Source organism: Gobius niger (assembly GCF_951799975.1).
Source record: "Gobius niger genome assembly, chromosome: 10".
In the NCBI taxonomy this organism is placed as follows: domain Eukaryota; kingdom Metazoa; phylum Chordata; class Actinopteri; order Gobiiformes; family Gobiidae; genus Gobius; species Gobius niger.
In genome coordinates this window covers 2,012,725-2,024,855 of record NC_136861.1, presented here as the reverse complement: position 1 = coordinate 2,024,855, position 12,131 = coordinate 2,012,725, and the positions used below count along the sequence as shown (strand labels likewise).

Genomic DNA, 12,131 nt, shown 5'->3' with positions numbered 1-12,131 from the left:
CTGTCTAACACAAGGTTTATCAAATTTTTACAAACTCATATTTTCAGCACATTGATCAGGCTGCACCCGATTCAAAATCCCCACTTTCCCAAATAATCAGCATGAACACAAAGCACCTGGGGATGAGGCCACGTCCACATGAACAGCCTTGGCTTGTGTTTCTGATGTTGTGAACATAAACGTGAAAATAAACTTCCTTTAATAGTGTAATACATACAAATCATCAGCAGATGGCAGTATAGAGTGGCGCTTTAGTTTGAACCTGTGGTCAATTTGCCCATCACTAAATATGAGCCCAGATATAAACAAAACCACAAACACACACAATGTCCATCAAAAAAGCTGAAAATGTTGACGTCAGTAACTAATGTGCTCCGTGTTTATGTCAGCGGTGCAGCTGCCATTCAAAGTGAAACACCAGGTTTTACGCCGCACGCAGAAACCCTCTCCATTTATCCAGGCTGGGGGACTGGAACAAGGGGGCACACGGGCACCCCCTTGTGGCTGGATTACACCTGTGGTTGTGAGGTTAGTAACATGCGCAGAAATGTTAAGTCACCGTCAGAGACAGGGACAGAGAGGGGGTCGAGGAGGCCGCCATCTTGGAGATCCTTGTGTCCTGTCAAACATTCTGAAGCAAACTGTCGAAGAGGTTAGTATCTGCAGTACCACCGTTTAAGACGGCACAGTGACCACAGTATGAAATACAAGGTTAGCTTAAAACCACTGGAACAAACTCAGAAAAAGGGTTAGAACCATTGTATTTCACGGTCAGTCCAAACCTGGCCCTTTAAGACCAGTTCAGACCAGAAACATACAGCACAAAAATACATGTGAATGTAGCCCATGTAGCCCTCAGGCACACGAGCTAGCGTTAGCACACTGAACACATTGTGAACAGAATTAAGTAAAGGTTCACACCCACTGGAGGTGTTTGTTAAACACCATCAACCAAACCCAAGACCACCAGACCAAGGCACTCATAGTACCCCTTGAAAACATATTTACCATGTGTTTGAACCAATGGAAACCTGTGTAGCGTGTGTTTGAACCAATGGAAATCTGTGTAGCGTGTGTTTGAACCAATGACAACCTGTGTAGCGTGTTTGAACCAATGAAAACCTGTGTAGCGTGTTTGAACCAATGAAAACTTGTGTAGCGTGTTTGAACCAATGGAAACCTGTGTAGCATGTGTTTGAACCAATGGAAACCTGTGTAGCATGTGTTTGAACCAATGAAAACCTGTGTAGCATGTGTTTGAACCAATGGAAACCTGTGTAGCATGTGTTTGAACCAATGGAAACCTGTGTAGCATGTGTTTGAACCAATGGAAACCTGTGTAGCATGTGTTTGAACCAATGAAAACCTGTGTAGCGTGTGTTTGAACCAATGAAAACCTGTGTAGTGTGTTTGAACCAATGAAAACCTGTGTAGCGTGTGTTTGAACCAATGGAAACCTGTGTAGCGTGTGTTTGAACCAATGGAAACCTGTGTAGCGTGTGTTTGAACCAATGAAAACCTGTGTAGCGTGTGTTTGAACCAATGGAAACCTGTGTAGCGTGTCTGACCATGTGTTGACCCAGAGAAGTTTGTGTTTCTAGTGCAGGTGTGTGCATGTGTAGGCCTCTCCTGTCCTCTTCTGTCCTCTTCTGTCCTCTTCTGTCCTCTCCTGTCCTCTTCTGTCCTCTCCTGTCCTCTTCTGTCCTCTTCTGTCCTCTCCTGTCCTCTTCTGTCCTCTTCTGTCCTCTTCTGTCCTCTCCTGTCCTCTTCTGTCCTCTCCTGTCCTCTTCTGTCCTCTTCTGTCCTCTTCTGTCCTCTCCTGTCCTCTTCAGTCCTCTCCTGTCCTCTCCTGTCCTCTTCTGTCCTCTTCAGTCCTCTTCAGTCCTCTTCTGTCCTCTTCAGTCCTCTCCTGTCCTCTTCAGTCCTCTTCAGTCCTCTTCTGTCCTCTTCTGTCCTCTTCAGTCCTCTTCTGTCCTCTCCTGTCCTCTTCTGTCCTCTTCTGTCCTCTCCTGTCCTCTTCTGTCCTCTTCTGTCCTCTCCTGTCCTCTTCTGTCCTCTCCTGTCCTCTTCAGTCCTCTTCTGTCCTCTCCTGTCCTCTCCTGTCCTCTTCAGTCCTCTTCAGTCCTTCTGTCCTCTTCAGTCCTCTTCAGTCCTTCTGTCCTCTTCAGTCCTCTTCTGTCCTCTTCTGTCCTCTCCTGTCCTCTCCTGTCCTCTTCAGTCCTCTTCTGTCCTCTCCTGTCCTCTCCTGTCCTCTTCAGTCCTCTTCAGTCCTTCTGTCCTCTTCAGTCCTCTTCTGTCCTCTCCTGTCCTCTTCTGTCCTCTTCTGTCCTCTTCAGTCCTCTCCTGTCCTCTTCTGTCCTCTCCTGTCCTCTCCTGTCCTCTTCAGTCCTCTTCTGTCCTCTCCTGTCCTCTTCAGTCCTCTTCAGTCCTTCTGTCCTCTTCAGTCCTCTTCTGTCCTCTTCGGTCCTCTCCTGTCCTCTTCTGTCCTCTTCTGTCCTCTTCTGTCCTCTTCAGTCCTCTTCAGTCCTTCTGTCCTCTTCAGTCCTTCTGTCCTCTTCAGTCCTCTCCTGTCCTCTTCTGTCCTCTCCTGTCCTCTCCTATCCTCTTCTGTCCTCTTCTGTCCTCTCCTGTCCTCTCCTGTCCTCTCCTGTCCTCTTCTGTCCTCTTCTGTCCTCTCCTGTCCTCTTCTGTCCTCTTCTGTCCTCTTCTGTCCTCTTCAGTCCTCTTCAGTCCTTCTGTCCTCTTCAGTCCTTCTGTCCTCTTCAGTCCTCTCCTGTCCTCTTCTGTCCTCTCCTGTCCTCTCCTATCCTCTTCTGTCCTCTTCTGTCCTGTCCTCTCCTGTCCTCTCCTGTCCTCTTCTGTCCTCTTCTGTCCTCTTCTGTCCTCTCCTGTCCTCTTCTGTCCTCTTCTGTCCTCTTCTGTCCTCTCCTGTCCTCTTCTGTCCTCTTCAGTCCTCTCCTGTCCTCTTCTGTCCTCTTCTGTCCTCTTCAGTCCTCTTCTGTCCTCTTCTGTCCTCTTCTGTCCTCTTCAGTCCTCTCCTGTCCTCTTCTGTCCTCTTCTGTCCTCTCCTGTCCTCTTCTGTCCTCTTCAGTCCTCTTCTGTCCTCTCCTGTCCTCTTCTGTCCTCTTCTGTCCTCTCCTGTCCTCTTCAGTCCTCTTCAGTCCTCTCCTGTCCTCTCCTGTCCTTCAGTTCGCACGAGCCAAACGGTCAGAGGGCTAGCCGCAGGTGTGAGAGGAGGTGTATTTATACTCTCCCTGTGCGCATGCGCATGTCTGCATGTCTCCATTTGGGCTCTGCAATACGCTTAGACGGTCACACGGGGGCGCCAATGATTCGTGGAACACTGGTCTTTATTAGTCATGACGTTCCCCTCAGTTTTTCCTATGATGTACCTAGATTCTTTTTTTTTTTTAACTTTACTAAAATTCACTGTACTCAAATCATTTTGTCTAGAAATGTACCGTAGTGACCAAAATCATATTTCCTCAAGTAAAAGTAGGCTATCGGTTTTAAGTCTGATTTATGAGTCAGACGTGACATATGGGCCACTGAAAAACAAAACATGACAATGTAGAAGTGTGTGAACTAACAAAGGAAATGGAAATGAATAAAGTCATAAAACACAAACTGCATCTATAGAGTTCGGGAATGTGACGTCATATCACTAAGCATTATGGGATTAGCGGCAATTGTAAACTAATGGAGATTTTAGAAGTTAAAATACTGGAGTTATTGTTCACATTAAAACACTTGTGAGTTAAAACACTTGTGAGTTAGATTTATTTACCAGCAGTAACTCAGCAGCTAACGGAGCTGTTCCACGGCTATTTTCTCCACTTTATAAACTGTTTTTAGCTAATGTTAGTCAATGGAAATGTATGCTGCAAAGATGGCCGATCTCCATGGTAACTGTAGACTTTCCCGAACTCTATTTCATTTGTCACAGGAAGCTTTAGCCTCTTAATGATTTACTCAGAGTGGAACCAGAAACTTTTTCTCAAGTAAGGGATACTTCATTGTGATATTACTCAAGTAGAAGTAAAAAGTACTATATGGTAAAAAGAAGTAGACTACAGTTACTCGTACTTGAGTAAAAGTTCCTCCGCAGAGAGCGGCTGCTGTGAGAGAGGGAGAGCGGGCCTGGAGCGCGCAGGTCCGGACACCTGACCCCGATGCTCCGGTGCTCCTCCCCCGCGGGCGGCTCAGGCCCCTCCCCCTCACCTGTCCGGTAGAGCTCACCGTGAGCGGGCACACAGTGGGCACACAGCGGGATGGAGTCTGAGCCGCAGCCCGTGTGGGGGGGCCTGGGCCGCTGCGCCTGCTGCTTCTGGCTGGCCGTGGTGTTTGACGTGCTGGGGCTGCTCGTGCTGCTGCTGGGGGTCTTCGTCAACATCTTCTTCTACGACCTGCTCATCTACGCGGGCGCCATCATCATCTTCCTCAGCCTGGTGTGGTGGGTGTTCTGGTACTCGGGGAACATCGAGGTGCCTCCGGCCGACCTGCAGGACGACGTGGGGCTGCTGCAGAAGAAGCGGCCCCTGGGGGCGCTGGGGGGAGCCATGCGCCGCCTGTCCGGCCGCCTGTCCGGGACCGTGAGGGGCTCCCTGCGGAGGAGCGGCCGCGCACACGGCCCACGAGCACAACAGGCGACACAGGTGTGTGTTGGCATGGCGACGGTGACAACAGAGCACGAGGGGGGCTCCGCACAGGTGCACGCGCCCGCCGCAGAGACGGTGTCCACATGACTGCGCACAGGTGAGCGCGCACCACGGTCGTGAAGCTGATTCTGATGTGTTTTTTCTTGTTCATTTCTCTTGTGTGAAATGTTGCTGGTTCCATTGGCTCATAGTTCAAGACAAAATCAGCAGAAACGCTTCTTTTCAAGCACATTTGAAGCCCTTTATCAAAGTTGAGAATGATGTCTTCCTGTTTTTCTAATCATGCCTTTAATGAACTCCAACTCATCCCCACAGACCCGCGTGTGAAGGGCGACACTCTTTATTGTCTGAGGCTGAGGCCATATAGTTATCCTCCTCTGGTGAAGTGGTTTGGACTTGCTTCAGCTCAGTTTGATCCTCCGTTTGGATCAGCACACACACTTTCTCGCCATCTTTTGGTTATGACTTGTATGTGTAGGCTAACTATTCTCCTTTATCTTACTCCTTTTTTATTTTTTTTATACCATTGATGTATGACTGTCTTTATGACTGAGGAACGGTGATCATTACACAGTAGAATAATATATGTATGCTGTGTGTATATACATTATACAGTGCCTCTCGAAAGTATTCATACACCTTGAGCTTTTGCACATTGTGTCATGTTTACAACCCTAAACATAAAGATTTTATTTCGATTTTTTTTTTACTGATCGTTCACACACAAGTAACAGACAACTGTGAAGTGAAATGAAAGCAAAATGATACATGATTCTGTTTTTGTTTTTTTTTAAATAGAAAAGTGAAAAGTGGGGCTTGCATAATTATTCATACAGTATTTTTCTGAGTACAAGGAGAGCACTGGTAAGAAACTGGTGCCCCAAGATAACTCTGGAGGAGCTGTGAAGTCCTGCCGCTAAGCTGGGGGAATCTGTACATGGGACAACTTTAAGTCGTATCTACACAAATCTGACCTTCATGGACGAGTGGAAGAAGAAAGCCATTATTGAAAGGAGGCCATAAAAAATCCCGTTTGAAGTTTGCTAGAAGTCATATGGAGGACACAGCTCCATGTGGAAGAAGGAGCTTTGGTCAGATGAGACAAAACGTTATGTATGGAACAAACCTGACACTGCTCATGGTCCTGAGTGCACCATCCCCAGTGTCAGATATACGGGGGGGAGCATCATGCTGTGGGGCTGCTCTTCCTCAGCGGGGACTGGGGAGATTGTAAGAATAGTTGTGAAGATGGATGGAGCCAAATACGGGGACATTTTAGAGGAAAACCTGCTGGAGTCAGCAAGAGAACTGAGGCTGGGGCGGAGATTCACCTTCAGCAGGACAATGACCCTAAACACAAAGATAAATCTACAATGGAATGGTTCAATAAAAACATATTCATGTGTTAGAATGGCCCAGTCAAAGTCCTGACCTAAATCCTACTGAAAATCTGTGGAATAATCTGAAAACTGCTGTTCACAAACGCTCTCCTTCTAATGTGACAGAGCTTGAGTTGTTTTTTAAAGATGAATGGGCTAAAATGTCAGTCTCTACATGTGCAAATCTTGTAGAGTCAAACCCCAAAAGACTTGCTGCTGTTATTGCAGCAAAAGGGGGTTCCACAAAGTATTCATTCATGCTGTATGAATACTTATCCACGCCCCACTTTTCACTTTTCTATTTTTTGAAAAATAACAGAATCATTTATCATTTCGCTTTCACTTCACAGTTGTCGGTTTCTTGTGTGTGAACGTTCAGTAAAAAAATCTAAATAAAATCTTTATGTTTAGGGTTGCAAACATGACACAATGTGCAAAAGTTCAAGGTGTATGAATACTTTCAAGAGGCACTGTGTATGTCAAATCAAATTCCTGGTTGTGATTTTATTGAGAAAATGTGTGTCCTTTTACTCCTGCACAAAGTTCATGTTCACACTGGTGTCTGAACGAGAGCATGATTGTGGGAGTGGTTCCCTGGTGTAAAGCACTTTAGCTAACAGTGCAGTAGGCTATAAGTCGAGACCATTTACTGTTTGTTCCCAAACGTTAAAGCAGAACTAAGTAACTTGTTTCCCTTAATAAATCCTTGCTGTAGTCCCTCTGGGGGTAAAGTGTGTTGGGCGGGGTCTTTCAACTCCCCCTGGTGTCTCTGGCCAGAAAATCACGCTTGCACAATACACACTAATAGAATCCCGAAGAAGAAGCTAAGGGGCAAAGCTAACAGTGGGCTAGCGCCACTTAAACAGTATTTACCGCCAAGTTTGAGTGAAGTAAATGATCTCCATTGTTTCAAGTTTCAAGTTTAATGGTTTTGTATAGCCCAATATCACAACAGAAGTCGCCTCAAAGGGCTGCAACAAACATCAAGGCAATAAAACACAGCAATAAATATGACAATTAAAAGTTCAGGTGAATCCAGGCAAATATAATGTCCAAAGGTAGCGATGAGCGGCGTGGGCGTCCCCCGTCCTTAGACTCTCCAGTACGGCAAGGAAAAACTCAAAAACCCGGCAGGACAAAAGAGAAACCTTGGGGAGAACCACAGAAGGAGAGATCCACTCCCATGGACGGACAGGCTATAGAGACCCAGGGCCGAAGGATCCCTCAGCAGACGGGCCAAGATCACAGACTGTCCAGTCCTCGGATTCCAGAATGCCAGTTCCTCCGTTCACCCAGGTTCCTCCATTCGATCTAGACAGGCACTCCCGAGGGGGAGTGGGACAGGAGACACCATGTGAATAGTGATGAACAGACTACAGATAAATTAAGTATTGTATCATGATAAAACAAAGTCTGCAGTAAGAAGAAGAGGATAGCGCTCAGTGGACCGTACTTCCCACAGCAGTGTTTCTCCTGAGGCAGCTTTACTTCAGGCTATGGGTTAGTGCTTTACCTAACTGACCTGATTTTAGGCTAATTCGAAGAGGTACGTTTTGAGCCTAGTCTTAAATATAGGGACTGTGTCTGCTTCTTTAACGTGGGCTGGGAGTTTATTCCACAAAACCGGAGCTTGGTAGCTAAAGGCTCTGCCTCCTACAGTAATTTTGGAGACTCGAGGAATTACTAGTAACCCTGAGTTTTGAGAGCGGAGAGCTCTGGTTGGCTGATATGGAATGACAGCGTCTTGGAGATAAAGCGGAGCTAAACCCTTTATGGATTTAAATGTGAGGAGCAGGACTTTAAATTTTATTCTAAACTCAACAGGAAGCCAATGGAGAGACTTTAGCACAGGTGTAATGTGTTCTCTTCTCTTTGTCCGGGTTAACAATCTAGCAGCTGCGTTTTGAACTAATTGAAGACTTTTCAGGGAGCTTTTAGGGCACGCTGCCAGCAGGCTGTTGCAGTAATCCAGCCTTGAAGAGACAAATGCGTGAATAAGTTTTTCTGCATCGCTCTTAGTTAGGATATTTCGTATTTTAGTAATGTTGCGCAGGTGAAAGAACGCTATTTTACAAGCCTGGTTTATATGTGTTTTAAAAGAGAGGTCTTGGTCAAACAGAACTCCGAGGTTTTTTACTGTTGTGCTCGTTGATATGCTAATATTATCCAGGGAGATGATCTGTTGAGATAAAGACTCTCTCAGTTTTTGAGGGCCTAATATAATAACCTCGGTTTTGTCCGGGTTAAGAAGGAGGTAATTTGCTGTCATCCATGTCTTTATGGCTTTTACGCAGGAGCTAAGTGTTTCTAATTTATCTGTCTGACCTGGTTTTATTGATAAATACAGCTGTGTGTCGTCCGCATAACAGTGAAAATTTATATTGTGATTTCGGATTATGTTACCTAATGGAAGAATGTATAGTATGAATAAAATTGGCCCGAGCACTGAACCTTGTGGCACCCCATAGCACACTTTGGAACACGGTGAAGACTTTTGGTTTACATTAACGAATTGTTGCCTGTCAGATAAATAAGATTTAAACCAGGAGAGGGCTGTTCCCCTGATGCCTACGTCACATCCTAACCTCTGCAGGAGAATATTGTGATCGATTGTGTCAAAGGCTGCGCTAAGGTCTAACAAAACTAGGATTGAAGCTAGTCCGGCGTCAGCTGCTAATAACAGGTCATTGGTAACTTTGACTAAGGCGGTCTCTGTGCTATGATAACTTCTGTACCCTGACTGAAATTTTTCAAATAAGTTATTGTCCCGTAGGTGACTGCAAAGCTGCTTAGCCACTACTTTTTCAAGGACTTTTGAGATGAAAGGGAGATTAGATATGGGCCTATAGTTGGCTAAAATGTCAGGATCAAGACTAGGTTTTTTCAAAAGTGGTTTGATAACAGCGTATTTAAAGGACTTTGGCACATAACCGTTTTCTAAAGACGAGTTAATTATTTTCAATATGGTATCTGAGATTTCAGGAGTAATTTCTTTAAGGAGTTTAATTGGAATTGGATCTAGAAGACAAGTTGAAGGTTTTGAGGACATAATGATTGATGATACCTCAGCCTCATCTACAGTTATAAACCTGTCTAAGACTTCAGATGGAGTCAATGACTCAACTAGGTTTAGATCAGGATAAGATAAGGGAAGCTTATCGTTTATTTTATCTCTAATGGTTTTGATTTTATCATTAAAGAATTTAAGGAAGTCATCGCAGCTAAGGGTATTAGGGATTGAAGGTTCTACTGCGCTGTGACTGTTTGTTAGCCGGGCCACAGTACTGAAGAGAAACCTATGGTTGTTTTTATTTGCTTCAATTAATGAAGAGTAGTAGTTTGTTTTTGCTTTCCTCATGGCTTGCTTATATGCGAGTAGGCATTTGTTCCAATATCTAAGAGATTGTTCAGTGCGCGAATTGCGCCATAACCGCTCTAATTTGCGAGTCTTCCGCTTAAGCGCTCGTGTTTCCGCGTTGTACCAGGGGGCGACACACCTTGGCCGAATAACTTTCTGTTTCAGTGGAGCCGCAACATCAAGGGCTGTTTTTAACGTGAGCATAACGCTGTCCACAAACTCATCACTATCATTTAAATCAGTAAGCGAGCTATTCTCTGTAATGTTAAAGACTGGTTGGATAATTTCTTTAAATTTTAAAACAGATTTTTCAGATAGTGTCCGTTTTAATTTAATTTTATCCTGTGGATTAGTGTAATCTTCAATTAAGAAATTGAATGTAATTAGGAAATGGTCAGAAAGCGCGGGGTTTTGAGGGAGAACGTTTAGGTTGCTAATTTCAATCCCATATGTTAAAACCAAATCAAGGGTGTGTTTATGACAGTGGGTAGGTTTATTCACATTTTGTGTGAAGCCAACCCCGTCCAGCAGGGCACTAAATGCCCTGCTCAGACTGTCACTCTTATTATCGACGTGGATGTTAAAATCACCCACTATTATAATTTTATTCCAGTCCAGCACTATGCTGGCTAAAAACTCTGAAAATTCTGCTAAGAAGTCTGAGTAGGGGCCCGGAGGCCGATAAATAATTGCTAGTAGTAAAGCTTTTTGATTTTTAAATTTGGGACAGGTGAGAGACAGCGTTAGACTTTCAAATGAATTAAACTTTAGGTCGTTTTTGGGATTTAGAACAAGATTAGAGTGCGATATCGCTGCGACCCCACCACCTCGGCCAGTGGTTCTAGCTGCTTGAAAATTGACATAACTAGGAGGAGTAGATTCATTAAGCCTAACATAGTCGTCCTGCTGAAGCCATGTTTCAGTCAGGGCGAGAAGGTTAATATTGTTATCGCAAATTAAGTCATTAACTAAAAGGGATTTTGAAGAGATTGATCTAATATTCAACAACCCAAACGTTATGTGCTTAGCACTTTGTTTATCGTTTTGTTTAATGCTTAGTTTACTTTTGGGTATTTGTATTAGGTTATTTGGTCGTACACCAGCGTTTGTTATGTTAGCTTTTAATGTTTTAGTGCTTGGTGTACGGGGGACAGACACAGTCTTTATTTGCTCCGGTATTTGTATTAAGTTATTTGGACGCACACCAGTGCTTGTTTTGTTAGCTTTTGATATTTTAGTCTTTGGTTTACGGAGGACAGACACAGTCTTTATTTGTTCTGAAGAATCTACACACTTGATTTGTGACAATCCGGGAGCAGGGTTGGTGGTTACAGAGGAGCGTTCTACACTACTGCTCTGCGCCCGGAGCTCATATCTGGACCGTCAATTTAGGCCGCGACTGAGGCTATCGGCCACATTCTTAGATAAAAGGGATGCACCATCCAAATTTGGATGTATGCCATCCCTGCGCATGAGCTTGGGCTTTCCCCAAAAGGCGCTCCAATTGTTGACATATCCAACATCATTTTGCTCGCACCATCTAGACAACCAGCAGTTGAATGATAAATGTCTGCTATACATTTCATCATTGACCAAATTGGGCAGAGGACCAGAGTATATTACGGTATCTGACATCGACTTAGCCAATTCACACACCGCGCCTACTTGCAATTTGAGAATCTCTGACTGTCTCCGCCGAATATCGTTACCACCCGCGTGGATCACGATCTGACGGAACCGCCTCCCTCCCTGCTTTAAGCGCCTAAGGTTACCTTCGATGTCACCAACTCTGGCCCCCGGATAACACCTAACCAAAGCTGCTGGGATCTTCACGTCCCTAACTATGGAGCTTCCAATCACCAGAGTATCAGGTTCAGCCGGTGTGGCGCTGAGGGGAGAAAACCTGTTCTGGACGTGAAGAGTTTGGTGCGCTACGGGTGTGCGCTTAGTACTTCCCCCACCCCGAACAGTCACAAATCCGTCCTGGTCTTGTCCCGGCTGCACGGGACCCGCTGCGGGGCTAGCCTCAGCCTGGCTAACCTCTCTGGCACTGTCAGAGCGGACTGCGGCTACGGTCCCTGTCGCTATCTGACTGTAGCTAACGCTAGCCTTCACCAAAACTCCGGACAGCCGCTCCTCTAACTCGGTCACCCTGGCCTCCAAAGCTGCCACTACACTACACCTAACGCAACTACTCCTATCGTCTTTGAAAGAGGCAGGGTTCTGACTCGACATACGGCAAACTGAGCAGAACAGCACTAAAGAGGCAGAAGTGGACGGGGCAGCCATGGCTAGGCTAGCGGGCTAAGCTAGCCAGCGAGCTACCACGTTACGGAGAAGAGAGAGAAGGGATTTAATCCACGCAGAAGTGTTGGTTCAAGCGGAGAGTTGGGTCCGCGGAGATAATGGGTCAAATTAGATCTATAACAAGCTAGAGTGGACTCTAAAGCTACGTTTAATATGTGGATTAACAATAGTAACAGAGAGAGCTAATGTTCAACTTGCTCACAACGAGCGTCAAAACAGAATACACTCACCGGATGTGACGTTCGAAGATTTGTGTCATTGTGTAATTGGATGTACAATATCGCTCTGTCCCTTCGCCCTTTCTGTCAGCGCAGTATTTACTCTCACGCACAATTAATAAGTAAAACAATGTAACATGCTACGACACCTGCAGTGGCACTTAGAGTTACTAAGTTCTGCTTTAATCAATCAGTTATTTTATTTAGCCCA

At 45.3% G+C, this 12,131-nt stretch overlaps 1 protein-coding gene across 1 annotated transcript; it reads left to right on the top strand.

The window, feature by feature from the left end:
- Positions 1 to 4,111: 4,111 nt before the first annotated feature.
- LOC306968636 (transmembrane protein 238) lies at positions 4,112 to 4,745 on the top strand (the record flags this gene model as incomplete). The annotated part of the gene is made up of 1 exon (XM_079564073.1): positions 4,112 to 4,745. Exon 1 carries the CDS (start codon positions 4,272 to 4,274, stop codon positions 4,743 to 4,745), a length of 474 nt encoding a protein of 157 aa, XP_079420199.1. The 5' UTR covers positions 4,112 to 4,271.
- Positions 4,746 to 12,131: the final 7,386 nt, after the last annotated feature.